Source organism: Oncorhynchus tshawytscha, linkage group LG08, assembly GCF_018296145.1.
Source record: "Oncorhynchus tshawytscha isolate Ot180627B linkage group LG08, Otsh_v2.0, whole genome shotgun sequence".
In the NCBI taxonomy this organism is placed as follows: Eukaryota; Metazoa; Chordata; class Actinopteri; order Salmoniformes; family Salmonidae; genus Oncorhynchus; species Oncorhynchus tshawytscha.
In genome coordinates this window covers 5283504-5302834 of record NC_056436.1, presented here as the reverse complement: position 1 = coordinate 5302834, position 19331 = coordinate 5283504, and the positions used below count along the sequence as shown (strand labels likewise).

The following is a 19331-nucleotide window of genomic DNA, read 5'->3' as shown; positions in this document are numbered from 1 at the left end:
GGCAAGAAGGTAGAGACAACAATACATCACACAAAGCAGCCACAACTGTCAGTAAGAGTGTCCATGATTGAGTCTTTGAATGAAGAGATGGAGATAAAACTGTCCAGTTTGAGTGTAAGTTGCAGCTCGTTCCAGTCGCTAGCTGCAGCAAACTGAAAAGAGGAGCGACCCAGGGATGTGTGTGCTTTGGGGACCTTTAACAGAATGTGACTGGCAGAACGGGTGTTGTATGCGGAGGATGAGGGCTGCAGTAGATATCTCAGATAGGGGGGAGAGAGGCCTTTTTACTGCAGTCACAATGAGATGAATAACCCCGTTGCTATGGCGAGCTGGCTTTGGGACTATATTCTGCCACTTGTGTTAAGGCGAGCTGTCAGTCAAAGTGGCTTTTAATCTTTTAGTTTCTTCCATTCTCCTTCAGGGAGACCCAGGGCCCTCTGGTGTGCTGACTCATTGTGTGGTGTGCTGACTGCCTTTTCATAAAACAAGAAAAATGTGTGTGTATGTGTGTCGTGCGTGTGTGTGTGTGTGTGTGTGTGTGTGTGTGTGTGTGTGTGAATGTGTGTGCGTGTGTGTGTGTGTGTATGTGTGTCGTGCGTGTGTGTGTGTGTGAATGTGTGTGTGTGTGTGTGTGTGTATGTGTGTGTGCGTGTGTGTGTGTGTGTGTGTGTGTGTGTGTGTGTGTGTGTGTGTGTGTGTGTGTGTGTGTGTGTGTGTGTGTGTGTGTGTGTGTGTGTTGCGTGCGTGTGTGTGTGTATGTGTGTCGTGTGTGTGTGTGTGTGTGTGTGTGTGTGTGTGTGTGTGTGTGTGTGTGTGTGTGTGTGTGTCGTGCGTTTGCGTGCGTGTGTGTGTGTGTGTGTGTGTGTGTGTGTGTGTGTGTGTGTGTGTGTGTGTGTGCGTGCGTGCGTGTGTGTATGTGTGCGTGTGTGTGCGTGTGTGTGTGTGTGTCGTGCGTTTGCGTGTGTGTGTGTGTGTGTTTGTGTGTGTGTGCATTCTTCTTCTGCCCACCACAGTATGAGAATAGCCGGTTGTTTTTGAATGGTTCATATTGTAATGTATTTTTGATACCTCTCTACACAGGTGTGTGTGTATTGGGATGTTGGAGTACTCTGACTCCTGAATCTGATAGATATGGTAGTAGGTGGATGGTAGTATGACACTCAGTGCTGGGAAGAGAGATATTGGTTCTGGCTGTGGGCTGAAGGGGCATCTCTACACTCCTCAGGTCGGAGTTCAATTCTGTTCTCATTCATGTTTGGATATCAAACAAATATCATATTGATATCAAAATAAATGGATACCAAAAACGATTTCTTATTTCACTTTTATCATATTAGTATTTGTAGTTGTTAATTTCTCTGTTTAGAATGCACATGAATAGATAATAATGAATGAATAATCAGACACGTGTATCTATAGGTACATGCAGTGGTAATGGCTCTGTAATCCATTGTGAAACAGTAGAATATAAAACAACATGTTCTGATGAAGATCATTCCTGTTTTGTTGGGTTTAAAAGGCGTGGCTACTGGGCGTGGCTACTGGGCGTGGCTACTGGGCGTGGCTACTGGGCGTGGCTACTGGGCGTGGCTACTGGGCGTGGCTACTGGGCGTGGCTGTCTAGATCAAATACAGCCTTTTCTGTGAAGCCCTTTATATACATCTATTCAGTTCATGTAAAGACTTGGCTGGTGCCCTAAGCTACATTACAGATGTTGTTGCATTGATTTGGACATACGAGGTATTTACTATCTGTCCTCCGTGCCCTACACAACATTAGCCCTCTCTTGGTTGGCCACTTTGTGGTTTACAACAATACAATGCATGTTTTCAATTGGAATTTCTAGGGTTATCGATGAGCCACAGTACAATCTTAAATAGCATTTGCTTTGTTTCAGTAGTAGGCTTCTGAGAGGTCCTTCACTCATACCGCCAGTGTCCATCAAACAACAACCATCACAGAAAGATTACAGTCTTAGTATGCTGTTGGGTATCTCTGCTTGTCGTTTGCCCCAGTTCAGTGTCCCCTCCATCATGGCTCCCCTATCAGATAAGCTGGAGTTTGTTCTCCAAGAGGTCAGGTTGATCCCTAGAAGCTGGCCTTGGGTCAGTTTTGCGTTTCCACCGCTAATGATTCAGTTTAGAATTTTGGCACGGCAAACTGATCCTAGATCTGTATTCCGTACCCAGGGGCACCTTCACCCAGGATGAGACAGTTACACGATTCCCTGGCAGCATTTACCGCTCCACACCACTAGGGCAGTCATGAGCAGAGTGACCAGCACAGGCACTCCAATGAAAGGCCCCAAGATACGTATAGGAGGGTCCCGAAGCAGCCTACCGGTCAGAGCACAGTCGTGAAAGTAGTCCCGGTGGAGGCGTATGAAGAGTTCGTCTATCTGCTGATTGGGCCAGAAGCAGTGCATCTTATGTGCCACAGAATAGGTGCAGTTGGTCAGTTCCTCGTAAGGCCTGCAAGGGGGGATAAAACATTGAAACTAAGGGGCAGCATGAGAAAACTAACTCTAACTTTTAAATACAGTGCTTTCGGAAAGTATTCAGACCCCTTGATTTTTCCCAAATTATGTTACATTACAGTCTTATTCTAAAATGGATTAAAATAATCATCATCAGCATCAATCTACACACAATACCCCATAATGACAAAGAGAAAACTGGCTAAAAAAAAGAAGAGAAATACCTTATTTACATAAGTATTCAGACCCTTTGCTATGACACTCGAAATTGAGCTCATGTGCATCCTGCTTCCATTGATCATCTTTGAGATGTTTCTACAACTTGATTGTAGTCCACCTGTGGTAAATTCAGTTGATTGGACATGTTTTGGAAAGGCACACACCTGTTTATATAAGGTCCTACAGTTGACAGTGCATGTCAGAGCAAAAACCAAACCATGAGGTTGAAGGAATTGCCATAGAGCTCCGAGACAGGATTGTGTTGAGGCACAGATCTGGGGAAGGGTACCAAAATATTACTGCAGCATTGAAGGTCCCCAATAGTGGCCTCCATCATTCTTAAATGGGAGAAGTTTGCATCCAACAATACTCTTCCTAGAGCTGGTTGGCCGGCCAAACTGAGCAATCAGGGGAGAATGGGCTTGGTCAGGGAGATGACCAAGAACCCGATGGTCACTCTGACAGAGCTCCAGAGTTCCTCTGTGGAGATGGGAGAACTTTCCAGAAGGACAGCCATCTCTGCAGCACTCCACCAATCAGGACTTTATGGTAGAGTGGCCAGATGGAAGCTACTCCTCAGTAAAAGGCACATGACAGCCCGCTTGGTGTTTGCCAAAAGGCACCTAAAAACTCTCAGACCATGAGAAACAAGATTGTCTGGTCTGATGAAACCAATATTGAACTCTTTGGCCTGAATGCCAAGTGTCACGTCTCGAGGAAACATGGCACCATCCCGACGGTGAAGCATGGTGGGGGCAGCATCATGCTGATTGGATGTTTTTCAGTGACAGGGACTGGGAGACTAGTCAGGATCGAGGCAAAGATGAACGGAGCAAAGTACAGAGAGATCCTTGATGAAAACCTGCTCCAGAGCTCTCGGGACCTCAGACAGGACAACGACCCTAAGCACACAGCCAAGACAACGCAGCAGTGGCTTCGGGACAAGTCTCTGAATGTCCTTGAGTGGCCCGGACTTGAACCCGGTCGAACATCTCTGGAGAGACCTGGAAATAGCTGTGCAGTGACGCTTCCCATCCAACCTGACAGAGCTTGAGAGGATCTGCAGAGAAGAATAGTAGAAAATCCCCAAATACAGCTTGTAACATCTTAACCAGGAAGACGCAATGCTTTAATTTCAGCCAAAGTTGCTTCAACAAAGTACTGAGTATGGGGTATGAATAATTACATAAATGTGATATTTCCGTTTTTCTTTTTTTAATAAATTAGCAAACATTTCTACAAACCATTTTTTTCTTTGTCATTATGGAATACTGTGTGTAGATTGATGAAAACAAAAACATTTAAGCAATTTTAGAATTAGGCTGTAATGTAAAAAAAATGTGGAAAAAGGGGACTGAATACTTACCGAAGTTGGGTTGGGTATGTTAGGTTTATTTTCGATATTAATTGGCATCAAAATAGCCATTCCTCAAAACATGTCTGAAAAGTGACTCTTTGAAAACGGGTCTGTTTCGGTCCCCAACCGACGGAGTGGGAAAAGGCCAACTAACAGCTTGAATTACCAGCGGGCTTAGCACAGCTAAATATAGATACCATAGCTAGGTGGTAGGGGTTAGCACAGCTAAATATAGATACCATAGCTAGGTGGTAGGGGTTAGCACAGCTAAATATAGATACCATAGCTAGGTGGTAGGGGTTAGCACAGCTAAATATAGATACCATAGCTAGGTGGTAGGGGTTAGCACAGCTAAATATAGATACCATAGCTAGGTGGTAGGGGTTAGCACAGCTAAATATAGATACCATAGCTAGGTGGTAGGGGTTAGCACAGCTAAATATAGATACCATAGCTAGGTGGTAGGGGTTAGCACAGCTAAATATAGATACCATAGCTAGGTGATAGGGGTTAGCACAGCTAAATATAGATACCATAGCTAGGTGGTAGGGGTTAGCACAGCTAAATATAGATACCATAGCTAGGTGGTAGGGGTTAGCACAGCTAAATATAGATACCATAGCTAGGTGGTAGGGGTTAGAGAGGGGACATACCATACACCTAAATATAAATACCATAGCTGGTGGTAGGGGGTTAGAGAGGGGTCATACCACACACCTAAATATAACTACCATACTGGTGGTAGGGGTTAGAGAGGAGTCATACCACACACCTAAATATAACTACCATAGCTGGTGGTAGGGGTTAGAGAGGGGATATACGAACAGTGGAACTCCCAATATCATACCAGGGGAGCTACAGACCATCTACAGACCAGCTACAGACAAGATACAGACCAGCTACAGAGCAGCATGACTGAGTGAATATAATTAGAGCTAAGACACACTGAAGTGCCTTTGGTCTCCTGATAATATCAGAGGTGTTTGGACTGAATAAAGTTGATTAAATGTTTTCTTCATTGGAAACTTTGTTCTAAAAGAGCGTAGATGAATTCAGTGTAATTTCTGACTCTGCTTGACACTGGAAACCCCAAAGGTGACTACTGTTCAACTTCTAATAGGGCATGTGGTCCTGACCTGGCCATGAACACACACACACACACACACACACACACACACACACACACACACACACACACACACACACACACACACACACATGACCTGGCCATGAACACACACACAGTGTAATTTCTGACACTGGAAACACACACACACACACACACACACACACACACACACACACACACACACACACACACACACACACACACACAAGTCCAGAGGGGCTGGTTGGCCAAATATTTGTTTATGCAAAGTTCTGTCTCTTTCTCAATCCCTCTCTTCCTCTTCGCTTTTTCTATCCACACGCAAAACAGAGTTGACCTGCTCACTAAACCGATCTATCTATCTCTCCCTCTCCCACCTCTCTCTCTCTATCTCTCCCTCTCTCTCCCTCCTTCACTCTCTCTTCTTCCCTCCCTACCCAGCTAACAATTCTAGGGAGAGAGAAAGAGAACATTTTTGTAATGTTCTCCTAATGTTTGAGTGTCCAGTTTTCCGTTAGTCAGGGGAACATTCTATCTATGCTAACAAAAAACCCTCTGAGAACCTTTTCAGCATGTTTTGGTGATAACGTTAGGAGAACATTCCTTTAAAATCAAGCAGAATAATCGAGAACATGGTTTTTAGAATATACAACATTAATGTTCTTGACACGTTTCATGGGAACGCTGCAGGAACCTTTCTGTGTATCAGTTGTCAGGACGTTGCCTGATGGTCCCAAAGAAACGTTCTCCAAAAAGAAAATATATATTTTTATTACACAACACACCTTGTTACTATTGCCAAGCCCATCAAGGCCTTAATTGGTGAACCACAGATCCATTCACAGCTCGTTCTGTCTGTTGGCAAGGTTACACACAGACAGTGCTTTTAACATAGTGTTTTCAACGTACATATTTAACACACATGATTCCATTGTGCACGTTCATTTATACAGCAACTATTATTCAATATGTTCACACCTTTGATTTGAACTCACAACCTCATGGTTCACGACATTTAGATGGTGTTGCTAAACCACATCTGTGTTAGTTGTCAGTTCATTTGACTATTCTCTCATTGGTGATTGGATAGTTGTCAGTTCATTTGACTATTCTCTCATCAGTGATTGGATAGTTGTCAGTTCATTTGACTATTCTCTCATCAGTGATTTGATAGTTGTCAGTTAATTAGACTATTCTCTCATCAGTGATTGGATAGTTGTCAGTTAATTAGACTATTCTCTCATCAGTGATTGGATAGTTGTCAGTTAATTAGACTATTCTCTCATCAGTGATTGGATAGTTGTCAGTTAATTAGACTATTCTCTCATCAGTGATTGGATAGTTGTCAGTTAATTTGACTATTCTCTCATCAGTGATTGGATAGTTGTCAGTTCATTTGACTTTTCTCTCATCAGTGATTGTGACTGATTCTTCAACATTATTCCCAAGAATCTGCTGATATTGAGTGGAATCCATGCGACCCTCAACTTTAACAAGATTCCCAGTACCGGCACTGGCCACACAGCCACACAGCATGATGGAACCCCACCAAATTTTACTGTGGGTAGCAAGTGTTTTTCTTGGAACGCTGTGTTCTTTTGCCGCCATGCATAACGTCCCTTGTTATGACCAAATAACTCAATCTTTGTGTCATCAGTCCACAGCACCTTATTCCAAAATGAAGCTGGCTTGTCCAAATGTGTGTTTGCATACCTCAAGCGACTCTGTTTGTGGCGTTTGTGCAGAAAAGGCTTCTTCCGCATCACTCTCCCATACAGCTGTTTTTGACCGTTCTCACCATCCTTCTCCTTTGCCTCTCCGATATTTTACTTGGCCTGCCACTTCTGCCCTTAACAAGAACTGTGCCTGTGGTCTTCCATTTCCTCACTATGTTCCTCACAGTGGACACTGACAGCTTAAATCTCTGCGATAGCTTTTTGTAGCCTTCCTCTAAACCATAATGTTGAACAATCTTTGTTTTCAGGTCATTTGAGAGTTGTTTTGAGGCCCCCATGTTGCCACTCTTCAGAGGAGAGTCAAAGAGAACAACAACTTGCAATTGGCCACCTTAAATACCTTTTCTCATGATTGGATGCACTTGTCTATGAAGTTCAAGGCTTAATGAGCTCACCGAACCAATTGTGTGATCCAATTAATCAGTGCTAAGTAGTTACAGGTATTCAAATCAACAGAATGACAAGGGTGCCCACATTTTTGCATAGCCTATTTTTCACATCTGATTTAATTTCATACAACTTAATATTGCTACACTAAAAATCTTTGTCTGGACAATACCCCAGTACTCAGCTTTTATTAGAAAATGAATGGCATGTCACTGTGATCATTTTCTGTGACGACAGAGTAAATTATTATGCAGCCTCAGAGGGGTGCCCAAACTTTTTCATACGACTGTATTAAAATGTTTGAATGAAAACTGGACACCGGACTGTTCTTGCATGTGCTTATTGGGCCAGTATAGTTAGGCCCTGTCCAGAAGAAACACTAAACCCTTCTCCCTAGGCAATTGTTTAGATCTGAGACAACTTGATAGGTGTAAGCAATAGGGTGAATGCACTTTGAAGTAAATCTCAGCTGTGTTAAAAGTACACTCCAGACAAACTATTATTGATCCTAGTGATTCAGGAGGATCATTAAAACAGGTTGACATGCCCCACCAACATTACACAACTATACTGAAAGTCCTTCAATTGCTGAAATAAGTCAATCAAATCACTGATTAAAGAACAATCATATTAACTGAAAGATGGTGGTGTAGCAGGAAGATCTGAGTACTGTGAACCTAAACATTGTAAGTTCAAATCCCAGTTGAGGACATGTTGAATAATAACTAATCTATAAAATAACATGCATCATTTAATCATGTGTGTCAAAGTGTGTCATATATCTAAGTTGAAAACATTCTATGCGTGAGCATCCTTAACTTTGCCAACAGACAAAGAACGATGAACGGATCAGTGGTTCACCAATCAGGGCCTTGATTTGCTCTGCAACAGTAATACATGTTCACCAATCAGGGCCTTGATTGGCTCTGCAACAGTAATACATGTTCACCAATCAGGGCCTTGATTGGCTCTGCAACAGTAATACATGTTCACCAATCAGGGCCTTGATTGGCTCTGCAACAGTAATACATGTTCACCAATCAGGGCCTTGATTGGCTCTGCAACAGTAATACATGTTCACCAATCAGGGCCTTGATTGGCTGATTGGCTCTGCAACATACATGTTCACCAATCAGGGCCTTGATTGGCTCTGCAACAGTAATACATGTTCACCAATCAGGGCCTTGATTGGCTCTGCAACAGTAATACATGTTCACCAATCAGGGCCTTGATTGGCTCTGCAACAGTAATACATGTTCACCAATCAGGGCCTTGATTGGCTCTGCAACAGTAATACATGTTCACCAATCAGGGCCTTGATTGGCATGTTCAATCAGGGCCTTGATTGGCTCTGCAACAGTAATACATGTTCACCAATCAGGGCCTTGATTGGCTCTGCAACAGTAATACATGTTCACCAATCAGGGCCTTGATTGGCTCTGCAACAGTAATACATGTTCACCAATCAGGGCCTTGATTGGCTCTGCAACAGTAATACATGTTCACCAATCAGGGCCTTGATTGGCTCTGCAACAGTAATACATGTTCACCAATCAGGGCCTTGATTGGCTCTGCAACAGTAATACATGTTTTGGGGGTCACATGCTCTGACAACTCTCCCATGAAACATGTCTAAAACATGAATATCTTGTGTTCTGAGGACATGGCAACCACGTTTGATGGAATATTCTCCTAAACCACAGAAACCTGGATGCAGGACTGTTTGTGCCATGTTTCCATGACATGTGTCTAGAACATTCACATCTTAAGTTCTGAGAACATAGTAACCACTTTCTGGGTCAATTCCATTTCACATTAAGGGAATGGTCTCTTGGAAACATTCCTGGCAAATCACAGGAACATTCCTATGAGGAATCCTTCTATCTGTGTGTCTGTTATGGTGATAGACATGTAAACATCGCTCTCCAGATGGAACGGTCTTGTAAAGACAAGGACCTCTGCTAAACTGGCAGAGCATCATTTGCAAGTAATACTGACAAATAATACAGTGACATAATTCAAGAAAATGTCATTGAACTCAACTCTATTTTTTACTTAGGATGAATAAAATGTAGGATGGATTTAGGTGAATAATATAGATTATACTGACTGAAAAGTGTCGGACCAGCTGCACCACAGGCTCTGGTCCAGGGCCTTCATGTCCAGAGTGAACTTGGTCACACAGAAGTCAGAGATGGCCCTCCCATAGGCATCGCTGCAGCTGCTAAGTGGTGGAATGGCCCTCCCGTAGGCATCGCTGCAGCCGCTCACTGGGGGAAAGCCACAGGCTGCTTCAGAGGGAAGGAACATGTCATCAGATTGTAGTGTAGTTGTTGGAAGCAATCAGGGAGGCAGCAAGTTTATGAAACAGGGGCTAAATGTGTCAAGCGTCTAAGAGTAGGAGTGATGATTTAGGATCAGTTTTGCCTTTAAGAACATAAACAATAAGATTATATGGACAGGGGGCACCAGATCCTAGATCAGCATTCTCACTCTGAGACGCTTGATGCATACAGACGAAGATCTTGATTCAAATACCCTTTGTTAATAAGCGTTTGATTGATCCTGCCTGGAGTACCGGATAAGCAAGGTTTGCACTTTTGGGACCATTCCGTTGCACTAGGCAAGCTCAATCTAATACTGCTTAAAGTATTTTAAAGACAACAAGTACTTTTTGAACCCATGTCTTGAAGGAAACATCCTAACCTGACCAGTACGGACCACCAGAATAGACTGTCCCAGTCTGTCATCCATGCATGCTTCAAGATGTCCACCATTGTCCCTGTACTCAAGCAAACAAAGATAACCTGCCTAAATGACTATCGCTCTGCCTATAGCACTCAGTTTTTTCATCATGAAGTGTTTTGAGAGGCTGGTCAAGGACCACATCAGCTCCAACTTACCTGAAACCCTGGCCCATTCGGATGTGCATACCGACCTAACAGATCCACAGATGATGGAATCGCCAGTGTTCTGAACACGCCCCTATCCCACTTGGACGTGCTGTGAGAATGCTGTTCATCGACTACAGTTCACCACCTATTGACATTGATGGGGCTGCAGTGGAGAGGGTCCAAAGTTCAATTCTGCCAGGGCTCCAACCTCCACCCTGTAGAAGGTCTCCTTGCTGTCTGTAAATGAGCGCTAAGCCACCCAATGTCCACTTACAAGGTCATCTACGCACTAACACAATGTTAGCCAGTCCAAGGTGGAGGATTGTTCATGTGGATAAATGTCCAGCTGGTGAGTTGGTGTGGAGCCCCAGGGGTTTACAGAGGTGTTCTCAACCGGAACTCTGGAATGCAACCAAATGGTTCAGATAGGGTTGGGGGGTCTGTAACCCTACCAGCTATGGCCTGTGATTGGGTACCCTGGCAACCTGGTCCCTAACATAGAGGTGTGAAGTGCCCCCTGCCTGGACGAAAAAGTCAGGCTAAGGTCGGGGCTCAGTACTTGGTAGCCTACCTCAGCTGTAAGAAGTCCCAAATGTTGTCTCTTAAGTGCCAGAGCCATGGAGAGGGTTTGAATGGTTGATGTCTGAGAGTTTCATGATTAAAGTTAGATGTTTTTGTACAGTCAGCACAAAGCACTTTATGGGAAACTCAGTGTCCCAGATCTGTTTTTGTACAGACAGCACAAAGCACTTTATGGGAAACTCAGTGTCCCAGATCTGTTTTTGCTCTTTCCTTCTCCATTGCTGTCCTTGTCAAGTCAAACATGGTCGTCATGGCAATGAGCACCAAGTTGGCATGATAGCACAACCAGACTGACGCTCAGGCTACTGTACGGGTTCTCCTGACTTCCTCTAGCTAATAGTTCACACTTCTTTTGACACTGAGAATGAGACCAGCTCCAGGGGTCACCAGGGGTGACAGAAAGGTGGAACAGCAAAGTGCCCAAAGGCAGTTAAATGACCATTGAACAGTAGCAGAATACAGATGGTGCCTTTAAAATCACAAGGTTTACCCAGCAATAACCTTTGATGTGAGTACTCTGACTAATGTCATTTGAGAGCCATCTATAATTAGGCTACTATTAGTAATGATATCCTCCTGTGGGTGAATTGGGGACAACCCACTGGGCACAGATGTCAATGATCAAATCAAATGTTATATGTCACATGCGCTGAAAACAACAGGTGTAGTAGACCTTACAGTGAAAAGCTCTTAACTAACAATGCAGTTTTAAGAAAAATAAGTGTAAAGGAAATATTTACTAAAGTAAACTGAAGTAAAATAAATAAATAAAAAAGAGAAGAAAATAGAAAAATAACAAGTGATTAAAGAGCAGTAAAATAACAGTAGTGAGGCTATATACTTGGGTACCAGTACAGAGTCAATGTGCGGGGCACCGGTTAGTCGAGGTAATTAAGGTAATATGTACATGTAGGTGTAAAATGGGAGTCAATGCAAATAGTCCAGGTAGCCATTTGATTGGCTGTTCAGGAGTCTTATCTGGCAGAAGCTGTTAATTAAGAAGCCTTTTTGACAGAGACTTGGCGCTCCGGTACCGCTTGCCGTGCGGCAGCAGAGAGAACAGTCTGGGGTGCAATTAAACGTTTATTCCACCTTGGTTCAACGTCATTTCATTGAAATGAATTGAAATCACTTTGATTCAACCAGTGTGTGCCCAGTGGGAAGAGGAATAAATAAGCTTTGTGTCAAATGTATAGAGACCCGTTTATAGAACGCGTTGCATTGACTTTGACTGCATCTTCATACATTTGATGCTACTGATTCATTCAGGTTGGCCCAGATATCCTTCACCTTGGTCAGCTGTTTTGTTTAGTATTGTGCGAACATGTTTTCATATTCATCATGATCATGTGTAGACTCCCAATGAGAAAATACTTGGAAAGACATCTCCCTGAGAAAGCTGCTGACCAACGCTTAGAGACCAGACGCTCTATGTGAATACTGAACAAAATCACAATACTGGACACTTCACTTTTATAACGTCAATAATCGATGAAGTTGAAAATGGTTTAATGTCAAAATATGACATTTTCATCCTTAGCTTCATTCTACAGCACACATTTAAAATGTTATTTATGTTTCCGTAATGGTCAAACGTTTGCATTACGCAATAAGTTGTATAGGCTACATCAAACGAAAAAGGTCAATGTAAGTCATTAGTAGATCACTTGGTACGGTTCGGCTATCTAGTATGAATAGGAAGTGCGCCAGGGAGGCATATTGCATACAATTAAAAACCAGAAAAACAACCAGCAAACAAAAGCAAAATAACAAATAGCTATTATATATAATTGATCAAATCACACTTACCCGCCACACATAAAACAAGGGTTAGTTTTGTCAGCGATGTACAGTCTAGTGCCATAGCTGCACCGAAGAGACGCGGCAGTAACCTAACTTCTCACTCGTGTTCTCTTCTTCTGTGTATTGATGCGCTAATTCTTCCGTCTCATTGTCCTTTGCAATAACTGATTCATCAAATGAATATGCATGCTCCAACTGAAGCCATTGTTCACGCCAGTTGGCTATTTTAACTGGGGACAGGAGCGACACCCAAGTCGTGGAGCCATCCATAAATCAGTGGTAAATCGTTGGTTAACTTCCATACATAGCCGCGGGAAGTAGGGGTGTTGAGGGTTCTGCAGCACAACACCTGCGACCCCCCAACTACTTCCCTTGGCTAAAGTTCTGCTTCCCTTGGCTAAAGTTCTACTTCCCTTGGTTAAAGTTCTACTTCCCTAGGCTAAAGTTCTACTTCCCTTGGTTAAAGTTCTACTTCCCTTGGCTAAAGTTCTACTTCCCTTGGCTAAAGTTCTACTTCCCTTGGCTAAAGTTATTATGTTGCTGTTGATAGTCCATATAATATTTATATGCCACATGTAAGTAGCCTATCGTGCCCAAAATATCACAGAGACCGGCGCAGGATATGCCACATCGTAGGTACCACAGGCTTCCACAGCCAGGTAGCCTATAGTGCCCAGAATATCACAGAGACCGGCGCAGGACTGTTGAGGTAGCACAACGGACATCGTAGGCTTAGCACAACGGACATCACAGCCAGGTAGCCTATAGTGCCAGAGACCGGCGCAGGACAGAATATCACAGAGACCGGCGCAGGACTGTTGAGGTAGCACAACGGACATCGTAGGCTTCCACAGCCAGGTAGCCTATAGTGCCCAGAATATCACAGAGACCGGCGCAGGACTGTTGAGGTAGCACAACGGACATCGTAGGCTTCCACAGCCAGGTAGCCTATAGTGCCCAGAATATCACAGAGACCGGCGCAGGACTGTTGAGGTAGCACAACGGACATACCACAGCCAGGTAGCCTATAGGCTATCCAGAGACAGCCAGGTAGCCTTCCACAGCCAGGTAGCCTATAGTGCCCAGAATATCACAGAGACCGGCGCAGGACTGTTGAATATCAGGCTTCCACAGCCAGGTAGCCTATAGTGCCCAGAATATCACAGAGACCGGCGCAGGACTGTTGAGGTAGCACAACGGACATCGTAGGCTACCACAGCCAGGTAGCCTATAGTGCCCAGAATATCACAGAGACCGGCGCAGGACTGTTGAGGTAGCACAACGGACATCGTAGGCTTCCACAGCCAGGTAGCCTATAGTGCCCAGAATATCACAGAGACTGTTGAGGGCGCAGGACTGTTGAGAATATCAGCACACCGGCGCAGGACTGTTGAGGGACATCGTAGGCTTCCACAGCCAGGTAGCCTATAGTGCCCAGAATATCACAGAGACCGGCGCAGGACACAACGGACATCGTAGGCTTCCACAGCCAGGTAGCCTATAGTGCCCAGAATATCACAGAGACCGGCGCAGGACTGTTGAGGTAGCACAACGGACATCGTAGGCTTCCACAGCCAGGTAGCCTATAGTGCCCAGAATATCACAGAGACCGGCGCAGGACTGTTGAGGTAACACAACGGACATCGTAGGCTTCCACAGCCAGGTAGCCTATAGTGCCCAGAATATCACAGAGACCGGCGCAGGACTGTTGAGGTAGCACAACGGACATCGTAGGCTTCCACAGCCAGGTAGCCTATAGTGCCCAGAATATCACAGAGACCGGCGCAGGACTGTTGAGGTAGCACAACGGACATCGTAGGCTTCCACAGCCAGGTAGCCTATAGTGCCCAGAATATCACAGAGACAGCCAGGTTTGGCTGTATGATATAGATGTTGTATTGTCCTATTGCCAAGTTCTGAGATGTACAATTTTTTTAAATATATATATATCCTCCTGTGGGTATATATAAATATATATATATATATTACCATATTTGACAGGTAATTACCTTGTATACAATATCCTGTGCTCTCTCCCACAGGTGGTGCAACCTCCCTAATTTATCCATGTATCCGTTGGTTTATTCCATAATGCATATTAAATCTTTATTCCATTGTTCATTTCATAAAGTGGGCAGTGGGCACACTATCAATCATTCTCATGTAATGCACTAGAGTCTGGCTTTGTCTTTAGTATGCAGTGTCTGCTGCAGCTCTGATTTTGGCCATGAGAAACTCCTATTTATTATAAGTCCTGCTGGAGATCAATATGATTGAGGGTTTGTGATGGAGGACTGGCCAACCCCCCTCAGGGCCTGGTTCCTCTCTAGGTTTCTTCCTAGGTTCCTGGCTTTTTCTATGGAGTTTTTCCTGGCCACCGTGCTTCTACGTCTTCACTGCTTGCTGTTTGGGGTGTTAGGCTGGGATTCTGTATAAGCACTTGGTGATATCTGCTGAGGTAAAGGGCGTTATTAATACATTTGATTTGATTTGATATGTGAATGGATCTTGTGTTTCTCCCACCACCCCTGAATCTCTCCAATAAAAGTAGATGTACCTTATTTAGATCCCCTAGATGGCAGCAGATAATAACCAATGACCAGTATGAGGGGCTCCTGTCATATAAGTTAGACCTGTTGGTGTACAGTGGGTCTCTCTTAGGAATAAAAGTGCTATCTAGAACCTAAAAGGGTTATTTGGCTGTCCACTAGGGGAACCCTTTCAATAACCCCTTTGGGTTCCATGTAGAACACATTCCACAAAGGGCTCTAAATTGAACCCAAAAGGGTTCTGCCTGAAACCAAAAAAGGTTCTACCTGGAACCAAAAAGGGTTCTCCTATGGGGACCGCTAGATAACCCTTTTGGATCCTTTTTCTCTAAGAGTGTAGTCGGTTAGAAGACATACATATTTACCATTACTAAGGCATCAACTACCATATACACACACACACACACACACACACACACACACACACACACACACACACACACACACACACACACACACACACACACACACACACACACACACACACACACACATATATATATATGCACATTATCTACTTTAGCAGATTAGCCTAATTTGTATCATAATTATATTTTAAAAACGTAAAACCACAGACCTACCTTTAATAAGATGTTGACCTACCATGCTTTCCCCCTGTAAGACACAGGAGTCGGCCTACATCTTACTGATTATAAGCATAACCAGTTATTCAATTCACTGTGTGGACTACAGGGGATGCTACTGTATTACAGTTGGACCCATGTTGAAATGCATAGTAAGCCTATATAGTTTGGCCCTCTTGTGGTTATTGGCAGTATGTTGTTAGAATCCTACAGAGACTGTAACTGTAAAAGTATCATAGTCCATATAATATCTTTATGCCACATAGTACTTTGACAGACACAGAGAGACCCAGAGGCAGGGACATATACATCATTCATTCATTAGAGTGTTTTGGCCATTTCTCTCACAGCAATGCGTTGACTTTGAGAAAAGATTGTATTCTGATTGACATCGATATAAAAACAATAACGAGGCCTAGTTGTTTTCACAAAATGATATGACTCGTTTTGCTCTAGACGGCCTATCTGGGTTCTGTGGTTAACCTACTTTGGTTTGGGCACGTCAGGCTCTCAATGGACGCAGTAGGCACATTTCTTCTCCTCTATGTAAGGCTACGTGTACTGTAGCCTCAAGGCCTATTCAAATACGTCTCGTCAATGTCAACACCTATTCTGTCAACAAATACCATTTCTGAAGAGAAAGTCAAATAGAAACGCACAATACTTTTCGCATACAAACAGTTATTCCGATGCAATTGTTGTCTATGGGCATTTTACGCACACTTAGGGAAGTGTGTAGGCCAGGGTCTGAGACAGGTGTACACTGTGCATCAAGAGAACAACTGGATATCAATCCTAATGAGCCAATGAGAGAGTGATATGAGTGATATGGGCGTTTTTATTAAGCTCAGAGCGTTTCCCTCGACCAATCAGTGGACTGTAGGAGGCGTTAGCCGCACTGAAGGGGTGTGTCAAAACCCCCCCAGCCGTCTGCTGGATCGTAGTGTGAGGAGTAATGGCATGGAGTATCAGTGGTCAAAACCGGTCAAAACATTGGTCACTATAAGAACTACAAACGAACCTACTGTTTTCGTCGCGTTTAACTTGTGCATTGAACTATTTGGGCAAACGGAGGACGCCATGACGCGCGCGTGGGGACACAGTTTCTGAAACTGTCAAGAGCCGATATTTCCTTTTCAATAACGGAATACCTTATTAGACATGTGAGTTACCGGAGGCATCGTCAGCAACCGTGCAAAATGAAGTTTCTCCTGTGTCTTCGATGTCTCCTCATCTCCTTCGTGGTGTTCAGGCCGAGCACAGCACAGTCAGGTGAGTGAGAGCAACAGACAGCGCGCTCATGCGCAAGGTCTTCGGCTTTGGTATTTGCCGTTGTAAACTGCCCGTAATAATTGATCTAAAATACAAATAACTGACCACGCTGCTGCTGATATGAAATGTTGTTGTGAAGTAGAACAGTGTGTACATTGACACACTTCAAGCTGGTATGTTATAATAGTCCATGACATTACTGCAGTCGTCTTCGTAAACAAATCTGAAGTTCACAAACACGCATGTCATTCCGTAAAGTGCATCACCGGATGTCAATAAAGCCCACTCACTCAAGATTGTCACTATTAATGAATCCTATCCGATGGCAACCTTTCCCTTAGGGAATAGTCTTGAATTAATATTGTCATTCAACTCGAATAGGCTACCCCACACACAGAGGGTCATGGATTTCATAAAACAATCCTAGTTTCTAACGATAAACTCCAGGCATTGATTATTTATTGCTTATCAGGTGCGTCATATCTGGATGAAACGACTTTCCCCCTTATTTGAGACAGTTGGGCTAGTCATTTTAATTATATAGCCTGAAGTGTTAGAGGCAATTCTTCGTTTGCTGGTTGTTATTGCCATGATTCTGTCGTAACACAGTGATTACACAGGCTACTTGTAATTATTAATGATATCTAGCCTATATTGATTATTTAGCAGTGCTTTAGCCTGTACATTTGGTTTGCGAACAAACTTGACTGCGTCAACAGTTTTCGTTTAAATGTCCTGTGGACTATTGTCTCATCGGATCATAATGTACACTAGGCTATTTATTTCAGCGAATCACCTATATGAATAGTAGATTTTGGTCTTATGCTTTCGGCTGAATATCGTTGAGGGGTTCCTTTCCTCTATATTAACAGCTAAATACATTTTATAATGTCACTATATTTAACGTATGTAGCAAATCAAATCGAATAATTCCCCCTTGATGTTCGCCTCCCCCTGTGGTTTCCCTGCAAGCTGAAAGTCATTTAGGCGACAGGTGAAACAGTCCCGCAGCCGCCACTTGTTCGGTCAAATGCGCATGGTAGAGAGGCATTCACATCGGCAGGCACTCGCTGAGGCAAGCGAATAGCTCACGCTCCCCCCTCTCCCTCCCTCCCAGCACGCGGTCCAGAGCGGGTCCCACGCTCGTCCCTCGGTGTTCTCATACCGTAACCTACGAGCCTGTTTGTCCATTATGCATTTTGGCCTGCTACTGAAATGGAGCCCGTTTATGAATCGGGTTTGTTGTCGTCTCATTTATGTGTGGGGGTTGGCTGTGTCAGCGATCCAATTGAATGTCAAATCCATGGCTAAAATCATTGTTTTCAGAGAATGTGACTTAGCTGGCTACCGTCCATGTTCATTGTCATATCCATTCAACCGTTGATAAAGAGGGGGGCATTTTAATTACCAAATGATGTTGGCTTTTGAACTTTTCTACTATACATTCTACTTTTTATGTTGATTAATTGAACTCCCGCGTCTCACCTCAACCCCTCCTCTCCTTTTTTATGGGCTTTGATGAGTTCATTTTAGCAGTGCAAAATATGAGGACCTGAACTATCAGCACAGCCGTGGGAAGTACGGTGCTGCAGCACCCCCTGAAAAATGATAATAATAAAACAATATAAATGTTGTTGTTTTTTTATGTTTTTTTCTCACAAAAGTAGTGCACTGGGCCTTTACTAGTCCTTTAGAATAAAATTCAAACGTTTCATTCCCTTATAGAACAGTACATCCGTGTTGCATTCAAACACAATACCCTGCGTTTCTTTCAGATCCATTTGTAGGATCCTATCTGGCTTGTCTGAATGCTGCTGTTACATATCTTAGCAGACTTGCCACAACTGAAGATCACCCTGGGAAATCAACATTATTCTATTCTATACAATTCTATTCTGTTCTATTCTATACTACTCTAGTCTATCCTATTCTATTATTTTCTATACAATTTTGTACTACTATATACGATTCTATTCAATTAAATTCTATTATATACTATTTGATTCTATTCTGTTCTATACTATTCGATACTATACTATTCTATAATATTCTATTCTATACTATTATATCATATTCTATTTTATACTATTCTATTCTGTTCTATACTATTCTATTCTATACTATTCTAATTTACACCATTCTATTCTATACCATTCTATTCTATACCACTCTATTCTATACTATTCTATTATATACTATTCTATAATATACTATTCTATAATATTATATACTATTCTATTCTATACCATTCTATTCTATACCATTCTATTATATACTATTCTATTCTATATCATTCTATTCTATACTATTCTATTATATACTATTCTATTCTATACCATTCTATTCTATACCATTCTATTATA

General features: G+C 43.1%; 2 protein-coding genes across 3 annotated transcripts in view; one reads left to right on the top strand and one right to left on the bottom strand.

Annotated features, from left to right (window-relative positions):
• Window positions 1-1310: 1310 nt before the first annotated feature.
• LOC112241956 (receptor activity-modifying protein 1) lies at window positions 1311-12853 on the bottom strand. Of its 2 annotated transcripts, none has more exons than XM_024409964.2 (3): window positions 12570-12853; window positions 9395-9572; window positions 1311-2472 (listed from the first exon to the last, which is right to left on the bottom strand). In XM_024409964.2, exons 1-3 carry the CDS (start codon window positions 12622-12624, stop codon window positions 2217-2219), a joined length of 489 nt encoding a protein of 162 aa, XP_024265732.1. In that variant the 5' UTR covers window positions 12625-12853; the 3' UTR covers window positions 1311-2216. The 2 variants fall into 2 exon arrangements, with proteins under 2 accessions (XP_024265732.1, XP_024265731.1); XM_024409963.2 differs by having other exon boundaries at window positions 9395-9575; window positions 12570-12849.
• Window positions 12854-16632: 3779 nt separating this feature from the next.
• si:ch73-383l1.1 (receptor tyrosine-protein kinase erbB-4) overlaps window positions 16633-19331 on the top strand; it is a 469115-nt gene continuing 466416 nt past the window's right edge. The window contains 1 exon segment of the mRNA XM_042325104.1: window positions 16633-16968. Within this exon segment, the coding sequence (XP_042181038.1) occupies window positions 16896-16968 (73 nt within the window). The 5' untranslated portion in view covers window positions 16633-16895.